Source organism: Mastigoproctus giganteus, chromosome 10 (assembly GCF_048544385.1).
Source record: "Mastigoproctus giganteus isolate SK-2022 chromosome 10, ASM4854438v1, whole genome shotgun sequence".
In the NCBI taxonomy this organism is placed as follows: Eukaryota; Metazoa; Arthropoda; class Arachnida; order Uropygi; family Thelyphonidae; genus Mastigoproctus; species Mastigoproctus giganteus.
Genome location: NC_143584.1, coordinates 100,882,256 through 100,901,969, shown reverse-complemented (window position 1 = coordinate 100,901,969; position 19,714 = coordinate 100,882,256). Strand labels below are relative to the sequence as shown.

Genomic DNA, 19,714 nt, shown 5'->3' with positions numbered 1-19,714 from the left:
ATGATTTGACGTTGTTTCAGTGTGGCGCATTGCAATAATCGACGTAGGTTCTTTGTAGCATTACATAACGTAGATTTTGTAAATTTTAATAGAAATATTTTTGTTTTAGTTAATTAAAATGTCAGAATCAAAGAAAAGAAAAGCAATTTCTTTGGAAACTAAACTAAATATCGTACGACGTGTTGAAAGCGGCGAAAGAAAATCCGATGTGGCACATTCTTTAGGATTAGCGCAATCAACTTTAACAACCATACTAAGTCAATCAGAAAAAATAAAACAGTCTGCTCAGAATTGTACAGATGTTACAGCGGCAAAATTAACTCACTTAAGGAATCCAATTTTAGAAAAAATGGAGAAAATGTTAAGTTTGTGGATAGATGATATGTCACAACGTCATATGCCTTTAAGTCAAATGGTGATTCAAGAAAAAGCATTATTTTTGTTTAATCACCTGAAATCTAAACAAACTGAAGAAATTACGGAAACCTTTAGGGCTTCTCGTGGTTGGTTCGAGAAATTTAAAAAAACGGGCCAGGATTCATAGTGTAAAATTAACAGGAGAAGCTGCAAATAAGTTTCCAGAAAAACTAAAGGAAATAATTGAACGTGAAAATGTTCCACCAAATTTGGTGTTCAATGTTGACGAAAGCGGTTTGTTCTGGAAACGGCTACCAACAAAAAGCTTCATTTCTATTGAAGAAAAATCAGCTGCTGGGTTCAAAGCAGCCAAAGACCGTTTAACGTTACTCTTTGGATCAAATGCCTCTGGCGATTATAAATTAAAATTGTTATTAGTTTACCATTCAGAAAATCCAAGGGCGCTAAAAGGTAACATAAAAATGAATTTACCTGTAATATGGAAAGCAAATAGAAAAGCGTGGATTACCAAGGAGTTATTTACTGATTGGTTTGTTAACCACTTTTGTCCTGGAGTAAAACGGTATTGTCAAAAAAAACAACTTTGAAGAAAAAGCTCTTTTGTTGTTAGACAATGCTCCGGGACATCCTACTGATCTTAACACGTTGGACACATGCATTCCTGTCAAAGTTGTGTTTCTTCCAGCAAACACAACTTCCCTGATTCAACCATTGGATCAGGGAGTAATAGCATCATTTAAAGCTTATTATCTGCGTCGAATTTTAAGCAATTTACCTGAACTAGAGGATAAAGAGGAAATGACAGTTAAAACTTTTTGGAAAAACTACACCATTAAAAACGCAATTGAAAACATTGATAGTTCTTGGAAAGAAGTCACTAAGAAATGTTTAAATGGAGTTTGGTGCAAAATATGGCCAGAAGTTGTACTAGAAGAAGAAAATAACATCCAAGAAATTAGAAATGAAGTTATCCAGATGGCTCAATCAATAGGTTTCGAAAATGTCGATGAAGAGGATGTTAGAAATTTATTGAATGCAGAAGATGATGGTTTTTCAGTGGAAGATTTAGAAAACCTTGTTAGCAACGAAGACAAAGATAATGAAGGCGAAGTTAAAGAAGTTCCTGCCGAAAAAGTGTTAACAACCAAAGATTTAAAAAGGTGCTTAAATGACATTGAAAACGTTTTAAATTTTTTTAGTGAAAATGATCCTGATTGAGGAAGAAGTGTTATAGTTAAGCGATCAGTGTTAAATGCAATAACTCCGTATAGGCAATTGTTAAATGAAAGAGAAAAAAAGCATAAACAATCAACTTTAACCTCATATTTTAAAATGTGATTTCACTTTGTATGTAAGTTGACTGTTTATTTAATAAAACTTTTCTTTGTTCGAAAAAAAGCTTTTCATTTTCTTTAAGTAGGAACGTATCCCTATTCTGGACATAGTATTTTTACCTCTGAAAACGAAGTTTCGCTTAACGAAGTAATTTCGTGGAACGCATCCTATTCGTTAATCGAGGTATGCCTGTATTTTGCATCTACATTCACATATGAGGAATCTTTTGGGAAGAGGATGCCAGAAGTTTAATAGAGAGCTAAATGATTTTCTAAAAATTGAGAGGAAAGTGGAAAGGAAATTGCTGGGGCTAAACATAAATAAGGCAATGGTGTGGATGGGATCTACCCAATTATATTAAGGTAGGCAGCAAAGGAGGTAAGCAAACTTCAGATAACTTCTTATTTCTTACCATAATTACAAGAGCATTGTTGAATTCAGTGGAGGCCCCTATGGACTAAAGATGTGCAAATATACTACAATTTTCAAAAAAGGAGATCAAAAGGTGGTAATACTATTAGCATAACTTTTGTTACAGGAAAAATAATGGTATCACCAGTTTAAGAAACGATGCAGGACCCATCTAGACAGGAATGCAGTTATACTGTATTTCTTTCTAGATGGGACGATCTTGTCTGACCAATCTGATTATACTTCTACTGTTTAAAGAAGCACTGCAGGATCATCTAGACAGGACTTCAGTTACAGCTTGGACACAGCATGGTTTTGTTAAGGGGAAGTCTTGCCTGACCAATTTGATTGGATACTATAATTCAGTCACAAAAGAACTGGATGCAGGGAATAACTTTGATATTATATACTTGGATCTTAGAAAGGCTTTTGATACTGTTGCACATGGAAGACTGCTGCACAATTTGGAGCAGTGTGGCATTGGAGGCAAATTGCTGCTATGGATAAAGGGGTGGTTGAGGGGGAGAAGACAGAGTGGTAATCAATGGACACTGCTCATCGTGGACTAATGTTATTAGTGGAGTCCCCTAGGGTTCAGTGTTGGGTCCATTATTGTTTTCTGTATTTATAAATGATTTTGATGATAGTATATCAAGCTTAATATCCAAGTTTGCAGACTATACGAAGGTTGGCAGGGTTGTCAAGGAAACTACTGACACTATGCTGCTGCAACAGGATCTGGCAAGGTTGAGCAGACAGGCTGAGAAGTGGCAAATGAAGTTTAACATTGAAAAGTACTACATATGGGAAACAGCAACCCCAGAGCAACGTATCAACTCTGTGGTACTATGCTAACAGTGGTAGAGAATGAAAAGGACGTGGGGATGGTTGTGCAGGCAGATATGAAGTTCTCTGAGCAGTGCAGACGGGCTGCAAGAGTAGCTCATGGTGTCAATGATATATAGGAATTTTTCTAGCAGGGATCAGGAGGTGATTATTCCCTTGTATAAGGCAATGGTCGGGCCACACCTAGAGTAGAGTACTGTATACAGGTCTGGAGGGCTCATTTCAAGAAGGATGTAGAGCTGCTGGAACGAGTACAGAGAAGGTTGGTTGGTTGTTGTTGGGTTTTTTGGCACAAAAGTAACTTTGGCCATATTGCACCTATCTATTAATGTTTAGTGACGAGTAGAGACAGAGTGACAGAGTACAGAGAAGGGTAACAAGATTAGTGAATGGAACAGAGGGTTGCTCTTATGAAAAAAATGGCTTAAGTTTTGCAAATTACAATGTTTGGAAATTAGGCAACAGCGAGGTGATCTGATTGAGGTGTATAAAGCCTTGAATGGTTTGAGCATGCTCAATGCTGATAGGATTCTTCCTCTTGCTCAGAATAATCACCTGAGAGGGCATAAATTCAAATTGAGGAAAGACAGATGTAGGATAGACGTGTGGAAATTTGCCTTTAGCCGGCGGGTGGTTGGTGGTGGAACAGACTTCCATCCCTTGTAGCGGAAGTTGATAGCCTAAATAAGTTTAAGGCTCAGCTGGACAGGTATTTCGAACGAACAGAGGAGTGAAGTGGAAGTGGTTTTTTTTTTTTTTTTTTTTTGGCTGATGCTGCATAAGCTTGCTTTCTTGCATCAAATGCCTCTACTAATGCTATATACCTGGTTGCAAAAAATAAACAATGCATATCAACATCACAGAACTGTATCTCAAGTTAGCTTAGGCTGCAAGTACATTTCCAGTAAACCAAGAAAATTCAAAACGTCTTTTTTTTGGTTAATTACAAAAACATCAACTTCAAAATGATTTTGTAGTTAATGTTGTTTGACATTAAACCCTCGGATTATAGGTAGCAATAATTCTAGATTAATGTACCAACTTCTGTGGTGGCACTAGCATAGGCACATGAGGCAAGAAAGCAAGCTGATATAGCATCAGCCCAAAAAAAAAAAAAAAAAACTCCTTATTTCACCCATCCACTTGCTCCAAATGTTTGTCAAGTTCTGCCTTGAATCTATTTAAGCTATCAACTTCTACGACAGATGGAAGTTTGTTCCAACAATCAACCACCCGCTGGCTAAAGGCAAACTTCCACACATCTATCCTACAACCATCTTTCCTCAATTTGAATTTATGCCCTCTCAGGCGATTATTCTGAGCAAGAGGAAGAATCCCATCAGCAATGAGCATGCTCAAACCATTCAAGGCTTTATACACCTCAATCAGATCACCTCACAGGTGCCTAGTCTCCAGACACTGTAATTTGCAAAACTTAAGCCTTTCTTCGTAAGAGCAACCCTTTGTTCCAGTCACTAATCTTGTTGCCCTTCTCTGTACTCGTTCCAACAGGTGTACATCCTTCTTAAAATGAGGCCTCAAGACCTGTATACAGTACTCAAGGTATGGCCTGACCACTCCTTTATACAAGGGGATAATCAACTCCTTATCCCTGCTAAAAAAATTCCTGTATATCATTGACAAGACACCATGAGCTACTGTTGCAGACTGCCTGCACTGCTCAGAAAACCTCATATCTGCCTGCACAATTACCCAAAGGGCCTTTTCATTCTCTACCACTGTCAGTGTGGTACCACAGAGTTGATATGTTACTCTGGGATTACTGCTTCCCATATGTAGTACTTTATATTTGTCAAGGTACATTTGCCACCTCTCAACCCATCTGCTCAACTTTTTCTAGATCCTGTTGCAGCAGTGTACTGCTGCAACAGGATCTAGAAAACTGTCATTAACAACCCTGCCAACCTTTGTATCGTCTGCAAACTTCGACATTAAGCCTGATATACCACCATCAATATCATTTATAAATACAAAAAACAACAATGGACCCAACACTGAACCCTGAGGGACTCCACTAATAACATTAGTCCACAAAGAGCAGTGTCCATTGATTGCCACTCTGTCTTCTCCCATCCAACCATCCCTTTATCCATAGCAGAAATTTGCCTCCAATGCCACACTGCTCCAATTTTTGCAGCAGTCTTCCATGTGCAACAGTATCAAAGGCTTTTCTAAGATCCAAATATATATTAAAGTTATTCTTTGCATCCAGTTCCTTTGTGACAATATCATAGTATCCAATCAAATGAGTCGAACAAGACATCCCCTTAACAAACCCATGCTGTGTCCGAGCTATAATTGAAGTCTTGTCTAGATGATCCTGCAATGCTTCTTTAACCAGTGCCTCCATTAATTTCCCTGGAACAGAAGTTAAACTAACAGGTGTGTAATTACCTGTTAGTTATGGCTTAGGGTTTGCTTACTTCCTTTAATATAACTGGATAGATTCCATCCACCCCAGGGCCTTTCTTGTGTTTATCTTCAACAATTTCTCCTGCACTTTACTCTCAGTTATTACAAGATTATCTAGCTTACTGCCAGAAGAATACACCTCTGGCATTCCCCTCCCTGAATAACTCCTCATGTGTGAATGTCTATGCAGAATATTCATTTAGTTTGTTAGCTACCTGAGCAGGATCTTCAACAGTTGAACCATCGATATCAAGTGGACCAATCTGATTCATCCCCTTCCTTCTAGAGTTTACCTAAGTAAAGAACTCTATGCTGTTTTTCTTTGCATTCTTTGCCAAATATTTCTCATAATCTGCTTTTGCCTGCCTAACCTCCTTTGTAACTTGGTTACAGACCAGCTTGTATCTATCGTAGGCTTCTGTGTTAATTTATATGTATCCCATGCATTTTTCTTCTCTGTCTCATGTGTAATTAGTTCATCTGACATCCATTTAGGCCTAAATCTTGAACAATATTTCTTTGTTGGTATGAAAAGCCTAGTAGCTTCCAAAATTAATTCTTTGAATGCTCCCATTTTGAATTTGCTGTTGGTAACATTATTAGTTGGTTCCACCGTATAGAATTTAAATACTGTCTTAGACCATCGTAGTCACCTTTACGAAAGCAAAAATCCTTCCCTTTAACCCTTGATGGTAGTTACCTCTTTGAGTAAATCCCATTTCAGCACACTGTGATCACTGCCACCTAGTGGTTCCTTTATCTGCAGAATCTTGATGCATGAAGAATCATTACTGATAATCAGGTCAAGAGTATTACTCCCTCTAGTTGCCTCCCGAACATGCTGCTGGAGAAAACAATCATCCAATAAATCCACAAAAGCCTTGCTAGTGTGTGAGTGCCCCACAAATTACACTGTGTGGAAAACAAAAAAGACTTGGGGATAACTGTGCAGTAAGATATGATGTCCTCTGACTGCATACAGTTCTTAAGGCCTCATTTTAGGAAAGCTGTAGATGGTACGGGTGCCAAGAAGGAATGAGATTAGTAAGGAGAGCAAAAGGGTGGTCTTGCCAAGCAAGGCATAGTTCAGTTCTGCAAATTGCAGCATCTGGAGACTAGAATCACTTGAAGTTTTTTTTTTTTTTTTTTGTTAGTTGTTGGCTTCTGTGGCCATAATGCACCTCCCAAGGTTTTTGCACTACTCTGATCCAAACCCGAGGCGGGATTCGAACCCGCGACCTTTGGGTTGCCAGGCAGGCACTTCACCCACCCAGCTAGCTTGGTCGTCATCACTTGAGGTACTCCAATTGTGGTGCTAAAAGCTTTGAATGGACTGAACAAGCTCAATGCTGATGGCATTCTTCCTCTTGCTCACACTACACAAACAACTGGGCACAAATCCAAATTGAGGAAGGATGGTTGCAGAGAGAGAGAGATGTGAGGAGGCTTGCCTTCAGCCAGTGGTGGTTGATTGTTGGAACAAACTTCCATCTGCTGTTGTGGAAGTGGATAGATTGAATAAATTCAAAGAAGAACTATGCAAGCTATTGGAAATGATGGACTAAAAAACTAATATTAATTTTTAGTAGAGTATAGGCAAGGGGAAAGAAGAGAAATTAATATAATAAAAACATTAAATTTTATTTCCAGACTAGCTTCCTGATACTTATATCCTAGAATTTTTTCCCAAACACCCATTCTTGTTAAAGGTGATTTTGCCAGTTTGCAACTGAGAGGCTATTCATTATTCATGTTCCATTGGTGATACTTTTGATGTCACCAATGGAAAGTGAATAGCGATTTCCAATGGAAAATCATCATGAGATGCTGTATTAGCAAGCTGTGTGTGTGTGTGTGTGTGGTGTGTGTGTGTGTGCGCGCCAAGGCAGCAAAATAGCCCTAGATCAGGAGTACCAAGGTGTCTGTGGGGTGCCACTTGGACAACCCTGATTTAGCTGCAATAGCACAGATAGACAGTTTACTAATACAGCATCTTATGACTAAACTCATCTCCTCAGGGCCCACCTACTGTATTTTGTTGATCTGCTTACTTTTGACATAATGCAGTGATTTTGTAGCCAAGTGAACAGGAGAGAGAGAGTGCAGTAGTACACACTCTCCGAGTAGACAAGGACTCAAGTCAGACTGCTAAATACAGATGATCTGCCAATCTGCACTGGACCAGTGTGGCAGATTATGGTCTATTTCCCTCAACATGAATCAGTGAGGCGGCTTCCATCCTGCAGTGGATTGATAATGTCTGCAGTTTACCTTTTACCTTTTTTTTTTTACCTAACCAACACGAATAGATGGCAGGGTTAATGAGTACACAGATGTATGAATCCAGCTCACCTTCAGCAATATTAAAAGGAACCTGGGTCTAGCTCACTTATTTTTAGATTTGTACTTTTTTATCATATGTGAGCTAAAATTTTTAAATTTCATGTTAATTTTGGACAAATTATTACCATTTACAATTTCTAAATTTTGCCTAATGAAATGCTTTTTTCTTAACTTTAATCAGCTTCTTTTTTAGGGGCCAAAACAGATAAAATGCTGGTCGCAGCAAGCAGGTTGTCAACCACTTTACTACTTATGCATTTTTTGAAACAGAATTTAATTTTTTTATCTACATTCATTTCTACATTTAATAAATAAAAAAAAAATGCACAAATTATTTACATAATACTAACATCATTTGTAAGTTATAATAGTGTTACTAAATTCTGACGATGACACATAAAACATGACAAAATAATACAGAAAAGTCAAATATTATTTAAAACAAATATTTTCAAAAGTCAATGTAAAACTATTTTGTGACACGCTACTTTTAAACTTGCATAACACTTGAAGGTTGCCTACATGGCAACAGGCTGCATAATGTGAAGGAATGTACTGCAATGCAGCCCAAGAGTTGGACACCCTTGGTTTAGCCTAAAAAATGTGATCAGTCCACTTCTGAAATGAATGTAAAAAACAACTTTATTTTAAGAAATAATGTAACAAAATAAAGTTTGTATTGATATTCAGTCTTCTATACAACTAGCTGTACATGCAGATAATTATGTGTCATATCTCTTCACACTATGACCATTATTCCTCATCCCCAGATAAAAGTTTACATTCATTAAGTACATCAATAACATTTTTGGGCTAAACCAGAGACAGGAAACAACTTTACAAATGAGAAAAAAACAGATTTAAATCTATAAATCATAAATTCCATACAACAATATAATTTTGCCCAATTTTAATATCAAATTCAAAAATTTCAGTCTAAATACAACAAAAAGGGTCCAGGTGATAATTAGCCTAAACATAAAAATAAGCTAGATGTGGTGCCTTTCAACTGAAAGGCCCTATATATATTACTCTGTGATACAAGTAGATAATTTGCTTCTATCACATTATTATTAAACTACATGACCCCTTGCAAAATTTGTCCTGTTCAAATGGCTTCTGCTTAAAAACATTTGTGGACTTGTACTAAGATGTCATCTGTTTTAAATGTATATTCATATCTATTTAGTGAGTAAACTATTCAACAAATTAGTAAAGGAAGGGAGGGAGGGTGGGGACAGTCACATTTGTTTAGAAGAGTTTCCCCAAGTTCTCTGATTTGTGTCCCAAAAGGTGTCACCCAATGCTGATATCATATCAGCATTGTTTTCACCCTAATTTCCTTTCAATTTATATTGATATAATTCACTAGTTAAATACAATTATTGGGCAATACATTAAAACTTGACATTTTTTTTTTTTTTTTCATGTACTTCACACTCAGGCTGTTGAGTGCACTCTCGCTCTCTCTCTCTCTCTCTCTCTCTCTCTCTCTCTCTCTCTCTCTCTCTCTCTGAAAGTTAATAATGGACTCAATCAATTTTAGATGAACATGTTTGAGCTTGTACTTAGTACCGTACTGTAGATCTTCCCTCTTTCTTACTCTTGTTTACATGTTTTTTGGCCCAAAGAAAGTTACATACTATTGACTATTATCATTTACCATCAGCCATTAAGGGAAAAGGGGTGAGGCATCAGATGGTTAAAAATTCTGAGTGTAGTGTCAAATTAATTTTGGCATGTACGTGGGTGTGTCAGCGTTGAAAAAAAAGTTTGGAAAAACACTGGTGTTTAGAGAATTCATGCTAACTTTTGTATAAAACATTTAAAAGCATAAACTTTAATTGTATTTTAAAAAAATACACAACACATCTATATTATTTAACCCTTAAAAAAATAAATACAAAATGTTGATGAATTATTAAAATGAAAGAGATATGGCAAGACAGGGGTCACCAAAAAAAAAAGGTTTTCTTCACGGTACATATTAGGCAAAAAGTAACCCATTCCAGTCCAAATCCCCTTTTTTTTTTTTTTTTGGCATAAAATTAATAAAATATCAAGTAAATATTATAAAATATTTTTACTTCCTTTTACTGCAAAACAGTTACTAGAGAAAATGAAATAAAGTGCATTAACAATAATAACGTACAATCACTTATTTAAATATTGCACATTCAAATTAAGGGAAGTTTAAAAAAATGCAAAACTAAAATAATTACACTATTTCCCCATGTAAGATGCACCTTAATTTTGGGGCCCGAAATTTGAAAAAAAAATGTATTACAAAAAGTTATTGAACTCAAGTTTTATTCATCATAAAATTCATACAACTCATCACTGTCAAAACTCCCATCCATTAGCTTGTCCTCATCTGTGTCTGATGACGAATCACTGTCTTCATACATTGCCTTGTCCTCAGTTCCATCTATGGCATTTGAAATGCCATACTTCTTAAATGACTTGACAACGATCTCAATCTTGATATTATCCCAAGATCTTTTCACGCAGGTACAAACTTCTCCTATAGTTGGTTTCTTCACTCTTCCTGCTGGTGTCAAATTGTCCCCAGAAGACTTCATCCATTTGTTCCAATGCTGACATCAAGTGGTTGGAGCTGGGATGTCAAGGTATGACGGCAAGTTTTGTTTTTTGTTCTGCAGCAATCTTCTTTGTATTTTTTGTTATGTGTGCCCTGAACTGATCAAGCACCAATAGGGCAGGTTTGCGTAAGAGCCCACCTAATCTCCTGCTCCAAATTTCTCAAACCAATCTTCATTCCATCCAACCCTTGTCATGAACATGGACAATCACTCTTCGAGGAATGTCTTCTTTTGGCATTGTTTTGCATTTGAAAAATCAGCATAGGAGGCAGATTGGTTCCGTCGGCACAACAAGCTAGAACTGTATAATGGCTCTTTTCATGTCCACTTGTCTTCACAGTTACAGTTTTCACCCCCCTTCTCATCAACAGTTCTGTTACTTGGGACATCAAATTGAAGGGGGACTTTGTCCATATTTGCAATCTGTCCCAACTCAAACTGATGTGTCTTCCGACATTGAATGACAAAACGATGAAATTCAAGGACCTTCTGCTCATAGCTTTCAGGCATCTTTTGGGCAAGTCTGGTGCGTGTAGGCATGCTTAGTCCATTCCGTTTCATGAACCTGAAGCACCAATTGTGTCCTCCTTTGAAATCAGTAACTTCTTTTTCATAGGCAATTCTTCTTGCCTCATGCTGAACCATCTTTGTGGACACTGGAATTCCATTTGCCATTTGCTCCTCAATCCATATCTTCAATTCCCTCTATAAATCAGGCCATTTTGCTGACTTGCCTCTAATGGCCTTCTTCTGCCGTGGCGTTTTCAGTAGGGTTTCTTCTTCCTGTAGCCAGTCTCGGATTGTTTTCTCAGTTGGAGGAGGACCAAACTTACGTTCAGCAGCATGATTTCCATTCACTTTTGCAAACTGGATCACTTTTAACTTGAATTCAGCACTGTACGAAAATCTTTTCTGAGCCATTTCTGGGCAGAACATGCAGAACGTAACCTAATATACCAGGTAACAAGTGCGAAACAATGAGTGCAAAGAAAATAAGCACGAAAAAGCAGGAAATGCAAGTAAAAAAAAAAATCTACAACCACTGTATAAGATGCACCCAGTTTTTAGAACTCAAATTTTTCGAAAAAAAGGTGCGTCTTATACATGGGGAAATACGGCACTTTATCTACAAATAAGCAACTTTGTCTCACATCACCCATAGTCTTTGAAGTATAGATATGCAAAACCACTGTCTGGAAATTGGTGACCCCTGTGCTAAGGTGTCATCAGTACAAATTCAATAACGTAAAAATTACCTCTTGAAAGAAAACGAAATCATAATTAGAGCTGGCAACATGATTTGCTGTGGACAGTATCCTTTCTTTACGATGCTTACTGATTCCCACTATTCCCCTATTAAGAGAATTTCTTTTAGCAGTTTTTTATTATCAAAAAAACAGCAGTTAACTCTTTTTTTAATAATTATTTCCTAAATGTGGAAATTTACCTGAAAAAAACAATAATAATAATCAAGAATAACTGTAAGAGATTCAGAATACCAAAGTCTGAATGAAGCATTCCATTTAAAATTGCAGACAAGCAAATAACAATTACCAAATGTAATAAACCTATAGCAGCAACCACAAAAGTTGCATCACTATAATTTTTTTCACAAAACAAGCTTTAGAATTGAAATAATTATTCCTGTACAACTTTAGAATTGAAATAATTACCCCTTCAACAACATCAGATGGAAGTTTGTTCCAATAAACTTCCATCTGGTGTTGTGGAAGTGGGTAATTTGAATAAAATTAAAGTATAGTAGACTCTTGATTTTCCGGGATAGATGGTAAAAAACAAATCACGGATAATCGAATTCCCGGTTAATCCAAAAATACAAAAGTCCCAACATATGTAAGAGATACGTTCCAGGACTTCTTACTTCGTCGAGTTTTACATAACTCGGAAATGACTAAAAAAATATTGCTACTATATTATTATTGACAATATCTGAATTCTGCACGATACTTGTTAATGTTTGGCCATTTTGATACATCCTTATTATAATGATTCCTTAGAGATTTAACAGATGCACCGTTTTCAAACTTTTAAATAATTTCAAGTATTTGTTTAACTGAAAACACAACTCTTTTGCATTTGCCCATCATTTTTGCGATTTCTAAACAAAAAAAAAAAAAAAAAAAAAACAAATTTACTATAAAAAAAATTCCGACATCCCTGATATAACGAAACAAAATTTGTCCTTTTGTGCTGCAATGGAACAACAATCGACACAACACACTAAAACAACTACACTCTCTTTTTTTTTTTTTTTTCTTTTTTTTTATAGTAAATTTGTTTTTTTTTTTCGCTTATTTACAACTTGCAAAATATCTGTTTATACCTATTCTGGTTATTACTTGAATTTTTTGATTTCTGGCTGATTATATTTTATTTTATTTTTATTATTTTTTTTAATTTGGAGTCTTGAAGTGTCCCGGTTAAACTGATCCCAGTTAATCGAGAGTGTGCTGTATTAGACAAATTTTAGAGGGCATGGCCAAATGATGGGGTAGGTAGTCCCCCCCCCCCACTTTTCTTTGGCTGATGCTGAATAAGCTTGCTTTCTTATTTCATTGTGCCACTAATAATACTAATATTCTCATAAACCGACCAAAATTGATAAATGCTGTATTATACTCATAATGAATACAAAACCAACAGTAACTAACTAACGAAAACACAACTCTTTTGCATTTGCCCATCATTTTCGCGATTTCTAAACAAAAAAAAAAAAAAAAAAAAAAACAAATTTACTATAAAAAAAATTCCGACATCCCTGACATAACGAAACAAAATTTGTCCTTTTGTGCTGCAATGGAACAACAATCGACACAACACACTAAAACAAACTACACTGTTTTTTTTTTTTTTTTTTTTTCTTTTTTTTTGAGTGGCAGGTGTGAACACAGCAGGGATTGACGACTTATAATGCCGCTTGTCGCTTATTTACAACTTGCAAAATATCTGTTTATACCTATTCTAGTTATTACTTGAATTTTTTGATTTCTGGTTGATTATATTTTATTTTATTTTTATTATTTTTTTTTAATTTGGAGTCTTGAAGTGTCCCGGTTAAACTGATCCCAGTTAATCGAGAGTGTGCTGTATTAGACAAATTTTAGAGGGCATGGCCAAATGATGGGGTAGGTAGTCCCCCCCACCCACTTTTCTTTGGCTGATGCTGAATAAGCTTGCTTTCTTATTTCATTGTGCCACTAATAATACTAATATTCTCATAAACCGACCAAAAATGATAAATGCTGAATTATACTCATAATGAATACAAAACCAACAGTAACAGTAGCCGGTGGCAGAGGTGGAAGTGATTCTTGCACTGCTTCTATTGAAATGAGCAGAAGTCTGAAAAACAGGATGCAGGATATTTCAGAGACTGCTGGTAGTCATTGCGGTACAAGTAAACACATGGGTTGTGTTAGGGTAGCTAAGAATAGAAACAGGTGCATGTATACCTGCGTGTACACCAATGCTAGGAGTTTAGTAAATAAATTTGATGAATTTGAGGTATTGCTCAAAACATCAAAGGCAGATATTGTTGGGATATCAGAGACGTGGTGTCACACAGATATAAGTAATGCGGAACTGGAAAATTGGGGAATACAATGTGTATAGAAAGGATAGACAGGACAGGAGGGGAGGAGGGGTCATGCTATTAATTAAGAAACACAAAGTCCAAGGAAGTGAAGCCAGTCGACATCGATGGACAGGGCAGCGTCGAGTCAGTTTGGTGTGACATAAGCATAGGGAAATCAAAATTGAGAGTAGGAGTGTGCTATAGGCCTAATGACTCTGATGAGTATAATAAGATATTGTACAGGGAAATAGAGTGGGCCAGTAAATCAGAGAGTCTTATAATGGGGGACTTTAATTTCCCAGATATTGACTGGAATTTGTGGGTTGGTCACTCGCACACTAGCAAGGCTTTTGTGGATTTATTGGATGATTGTTTTCTACATCAGCATGTTCGTGAGGCAACAAGAGGGAGCAATACTCTTGATCTGATTATCAGTAGTGATTCTTCATGCATTAAGAACCTGCAGATAAATGAACCACTAGGTGGCAGTGATCACAGTGTGTTGAAGTGGGATTTACTCAAGGAGGTAACTACCATCAGAGGTAAAGGGAAGGGTTTTTGTTTTCGTAAAGGCGACTATGATGGTCTGAGACAGTATTTAAATTCTATACAGTGGGACCAACTGATGATGTTACCAACAGCAAACTCAAAATGGGAAGCATTCAAGGAACTAATCTTGGAGGCTACCAGGCTTTACATACCAACTAAGAAATATTGTTCAAGGTTTAGGCCTAAATGGTTGTCAGATGAACTAATGAGACATGTGGCAGAGAAGAAAAATGCATGGGATACATACAAATTAATGGGTGACATGGAAGCCTATGATAGATATAAGTTGGTCTGTAACCAAGTCACAAAGGAGATTAGGCAGGCAAAGGCAGACTATGAAAAATCCTTGGCAAAGGATGCAAAGAAAAACAGAAAAGAGTTCTTTACATACTTGAACTCGAAAAGGAAAGGGATGAATCAGATTGGTCCACTGGATTTGATGGTTCAACAGTTGAGGATCCTGCTCAGGTGGCTAACAATCTAAACGAGTATTTTGCATCTACATTCACGCATGAGGAGTTATTCAGGAAGGAGAATGATGTAGGTAAAGTAAACATTGGCAGTGAGCTGGATGATTTTGTAATAACTGAGAGGAAAGTGGAGGAGAGATTGTTGAGGATAAACATAAAAAAGGCACCTGGGGTGGATGGGATCTATCCAGTTATATTAAAGGAGGCAGCAAAGGAAGTAAGCAAACCCTTAGCCATAAATTAATGGAGGCACTGGTTAAAGAAGCACTGCAGGATCATCTAGACAAGAATTCAGTTATAGCTCAGACGCAGCATGGTTTTGTTAAGGGCAGGTCTTGCCTGACCAATTTGATTGGATACTATGATGTAGTCACAAAAGAATTGGATGCAGGGAATAACTTTGATATTATATATTTGGATCTTAGAAAGGCTTTTGATACTGTTGCACATGGAAGACTGCTGCACAAATTGGAGCAGTGTGGCATTGGAGGCAAATTGCTGCTATGGATAAGGGGATGGTTGAGTGGCAGAAGACAGAGAGTGGTAATCAATGGACACTGCTCAACGTGGACTAATGTTATTAGTGGAGTTCCTCAAGGTTCAGTGTTGGGTCCGTTGTTGTTTTCGGTGTTTATGAATGATATTGATGATGGGATATCAAGTTTAATGTCCAAGTTTGCAGATGATACAAAGGTTGGCAGGGTCGTTAAGGACAATACTGACGCTATGCTGCTGCAACAGGATCTGGGGACAGGTTGAACAGATGGGCTGAGAGGTGGCAAATGAGGTTTAACATCGACAAATGTAAAGTGCTGCATATGGGAAACAGAACCCCAGAGCAACGTATCAACTCTGCGGTACTACACTGACAGTGGTGGAGAATGAAAAGGACCTGGGGGTAATTGTGCAGGCAGATATGAAGTTCTCTGAGCAGTGCAGACGAGCTGCAAGAGTAGCTCATGGTGTCTTGTCAATGATATACAGGAATTTTTCTAGCAGGGATAAGGAGGTGATTATTCCCTTGTATAAGGCAATGGTAAGGCCACATCTTGAGTACTGTATACAGGTCTGGAGGCCTCATTTCAAGAAGGATGTAGAGCTGCTGGAACGGGTACAGAGAAGGGCAACAAGATTAGTAAATGGAACAAAGGGTTGCTCTTACGAAGAAAGGCTTAAGTTTTGCAAATTACAGAGTCTGGAGACTAGGCACCGGCGAGGTGATCTGATAGAGGTGTATAAGGCTTTGAATGGTTTGAGCATGCTCAATGCCAATGGGATTCTTCATCTTTCTCAGAATAATCACCTCAGAGGGCATAAATTCAAATTGAGGAAGGACGGATGTCGGATAGATGTGCGGAAATTTGCCTTTGGCCAGCGGGTGGTTGGTTGGTGGAACCGACTTCCATCACTGGTTGTTGAAGTTGATAGCCTAAACAAATTTAAAGCTCAACTGGACAGGTATTTCGAACGAACGGAGGGGTGAAATGGGAGTGGGTTTTTTTTTTTTTTTTTTTTGTTTTTTTGGCTGATGCTGAATAAGCTTGCTTTCTTGCATCACATGCCTCTGCTAATGCTAATGCTAATGCTAACTAACCATGCTAAATCAAACAGGTGTGATCTGGAAATGTGGACAAACTTAAACAACTGCATAACACTGTGCTTATATCACTACAGTGTGACAAGGAGGAAAATCATGCTGGAAAATACAGGTTTTTTTTTTTTTTTTGTTTCCTGAAATGGTCTCTGATCTTTTTTTGGAAGAGTGAACACTTAAGTGTCTTTTTCAAATTTATCTTGTAGTTGTCACCATTAATACTACCATTTACAAGTTGTATCATTTTTAAATGTATGTCATGTAAACTGCCTCAATAACAGACACCCAAGGTTATATCTACAACATTACAGAAAAATGGATTAACTTGGAGCACCGAATATGGTTGCCTACCTAGCACTGCCACCATGGCATGAAAATACATGAACCTTGCAAAATCTTTATTTTTAAGAGTACAAAACAACCTACATTAATTGCACACCACAATTATAGGATAAGGAAAGCACAAATATAGGAAACCTACATCTAATATTTCATGCTTTTTGACTTTGTGTGGCAAACTCTCTCTCTGGATGCAGCACCTTTTCTACAAACAGGTATTTTTAATTGGGCACAGATGGCAAGTGTTATGTCCTCTCATTTAGTTATGAAATGTGTATCTTTTTCATCCTTGTTTTTAAAGTTTCGGATTTCACAAAGCAGATACTAATTTGTGTTCTCTTTTGAATACTTTTCTGCAAGCTCTTGTGCTAGTTGCAGTATAAAATTCTTTCTCTTGATCTTTTTGTATTTGGCAACTGATGGTAGAAAAATTTAGAATGTTATAAACACCTAAATAGGCCATATCTGTGAACAAGCTTTTACTAAAGATATTTCAGCCATGACACACATTCCATATTTCGTCATTGTGCAATAACAGTTTTCTTTTTCTTTGAATCACTTAACAGAAACAGATGCCAGAGAGTACTTATCAGAGGAATGTTCTTATTTGTTTTCCCCCTTACTTAATAGTGTGTGCACCCATTATTTTTCAAAATGGATGTTTCAAATAATCAACCATTTCAAATTATATAATGCCATCGACGACTATGCAAGAAAAAATTAGAAATTTTGATATTTAATATAATTTTTTTCGAAAAAACTAAAAAGTTCACATTTTGGTCATTTGCCATTGCTCCTTGGTTACTTTCACTCTCAATAACATCTAAACCATGATAGACAAATAACAGTAAGGGACAAACTGTTCAGTAAGAAACATAGTTTTACATCTATAAATAGGTTTGACGGCTCTTATGGTTCCCAAGTAATAGCGATGTAAATTTGAGCGGGTTGAAAAATTCGGGCATTTTCAAGTTTGTTTGCCCTTTGAGAGCTCTACAAGGATAAACAGCCAGGCCTCGCATAACGCGATTTTCAGTGAACACTATCTGAAAAATTATACCACTTTTCAACTTTCACAATACAAATTTCCAGTTAATGCGATCTTTTTTTTTTTTTTTTATGCGATAGTTGAAAAAGATTTGAATCGCGCGTTAAACTTACCACGAGTCGTACAGTCAATAAACAAATGTTTGCCTGCTACCTGCCTCGGTGTGTTCCATCAACCTTCGGAAGAAGACATGTTACTTGTTTGTCTCCTGCTAATAAAGTCAATGCACACTTGCATAAAAATTCAAATTTTTAAATGAGCCAGATGAAAATGTTACCGCGAAAGAGATAATGCTAAAAGAATTAGATGAAATCTTTCGTATTGCACAGAACCTCAAACAAAAGGTTTGAGATTCTCTGCGATATTTATTTCGCCAGGGCCCAGATAAGATTGTTGTCGGCTATCAGAAATTGATTGATGAAAAGAGAAAGTCAACACTGTTCATATATTTCCGCAACAGTAATTTCTTCATTGTGTATTTTATGTCAGAGGTTCCCAAACTTTCTCGGTTCATGGCGCCTTTAATGTCTTGGTAATTTTTTCAAGGTGCACCCAGACCAAAAGAAATACCTAACAGTTCCATTTAGTAGTTAGGTCCAAACAACTTAATAAAAAATGTTGAAACTGTGAACTACCTCGAGCTAGTAGTTCGCACGGTGTCCGACATGTCGAGTATCGCTGTGTTTCCCTCAAAAATTTAACATATTCCGCGGCACAGTTTGGGAACCGCTGTTTTATGCAATAAACATTTAATTCTATAATTATTTTCATTGTCTTTTACATTGTATACAGTTAAAAAGTTACTTAAAAGGTATTTTTAAAATTCTTTTTGGACATTCCAGGTCAAGGACCAATTATAATTTTTCCTATTGATTATTATATTAGATTAACGCGTTTCCGTTTTGCACGATGCACTTGCGGGACGAATTAATCGCATTAATCGAGGCCAGCCTGCCTGTATAACTAGATTTCAAATCGGGTTTTTAGTTTGAGAGTTGAACGATTCGTTAAACGAATTCGTTCAGTTACTTCGCATTTGTCGAGCAGTGGAGCTTGCTTTTCATTTAGTTAAGCTGTGACGATGCCGAAAGTTACATCAACTAAACGTGTTCAAAGATTTCGACAAAATCACAAATGTAACATTGAAAAGCAAGCACCAAAGTTGGCAAATGAAGTAAAAACCCACAGACAAATGACCCACACAATTCAAAAGACCTTCTGTGCGATCTGATGTTGTTACGATATACAATTAAGTCGAATCGACAATATGTATGCCACATATTCTCATTACCATAGATGCAGACTCGCTATGGCAAATGACTGGTACAGATAATTGTGGCGACATTTGTGCAGCTGAAGTTGAAATAAATGGGCAGAAAACTTTGCTTGTAACATTTAGTGGATGATTTCAACGTTGACGTTAAGAAACCTGAAAATGCTCCATTCCTCTACTTCATGGAATCAACATTTCATCTTAAACCCGCATCAGATCCTACAAAATCTATTATGTGGACAATCATGTATCGACTTCGTCTTTGATCTCAATGTTAATAGTTTGAATTGTTTCAACTATGTATCCTACTTTAGTTACCACAAACCTTTATTGTGATTGTAAATGAAAATACCGAATAAAATAAAACTGATTTTATTAAGCTGAAATTGTATTTTTTCATTTCACATGTTATTCACGAATCCACCTTCACCTCCATGGAGCCAAAGTCGATTTTTCCCTAGCTATCATGGCAACTTAGCTCTTTCACTGCCACACGC

At 36.8% G+C, this 19,714-nt stretch overlaps 1 protein-coding gene across 1 annotated transcript in view; it reads right to left on the bottom strand.

The window, feature by feature from the left end:
- nSMase (neutral sphingomyelinase) overlaps nucleotides 1-19,714 on the bottom strand; it is a 205,070-nt gene that overhangs the window by 158,930 nt on the left and 26,426 nt on the right. The window contains exon 2 of the mRNA XM_090382988.1: nucleotides 11,606-11,702. Coding sequence (XP_090239114.1) covers nucleotides 11,606-11,702 — 97 coding nt within the window. The remainder of the gene's footprint in view (nucleotides 1-11,605; nucleotides 11,703-19,714) is intronic.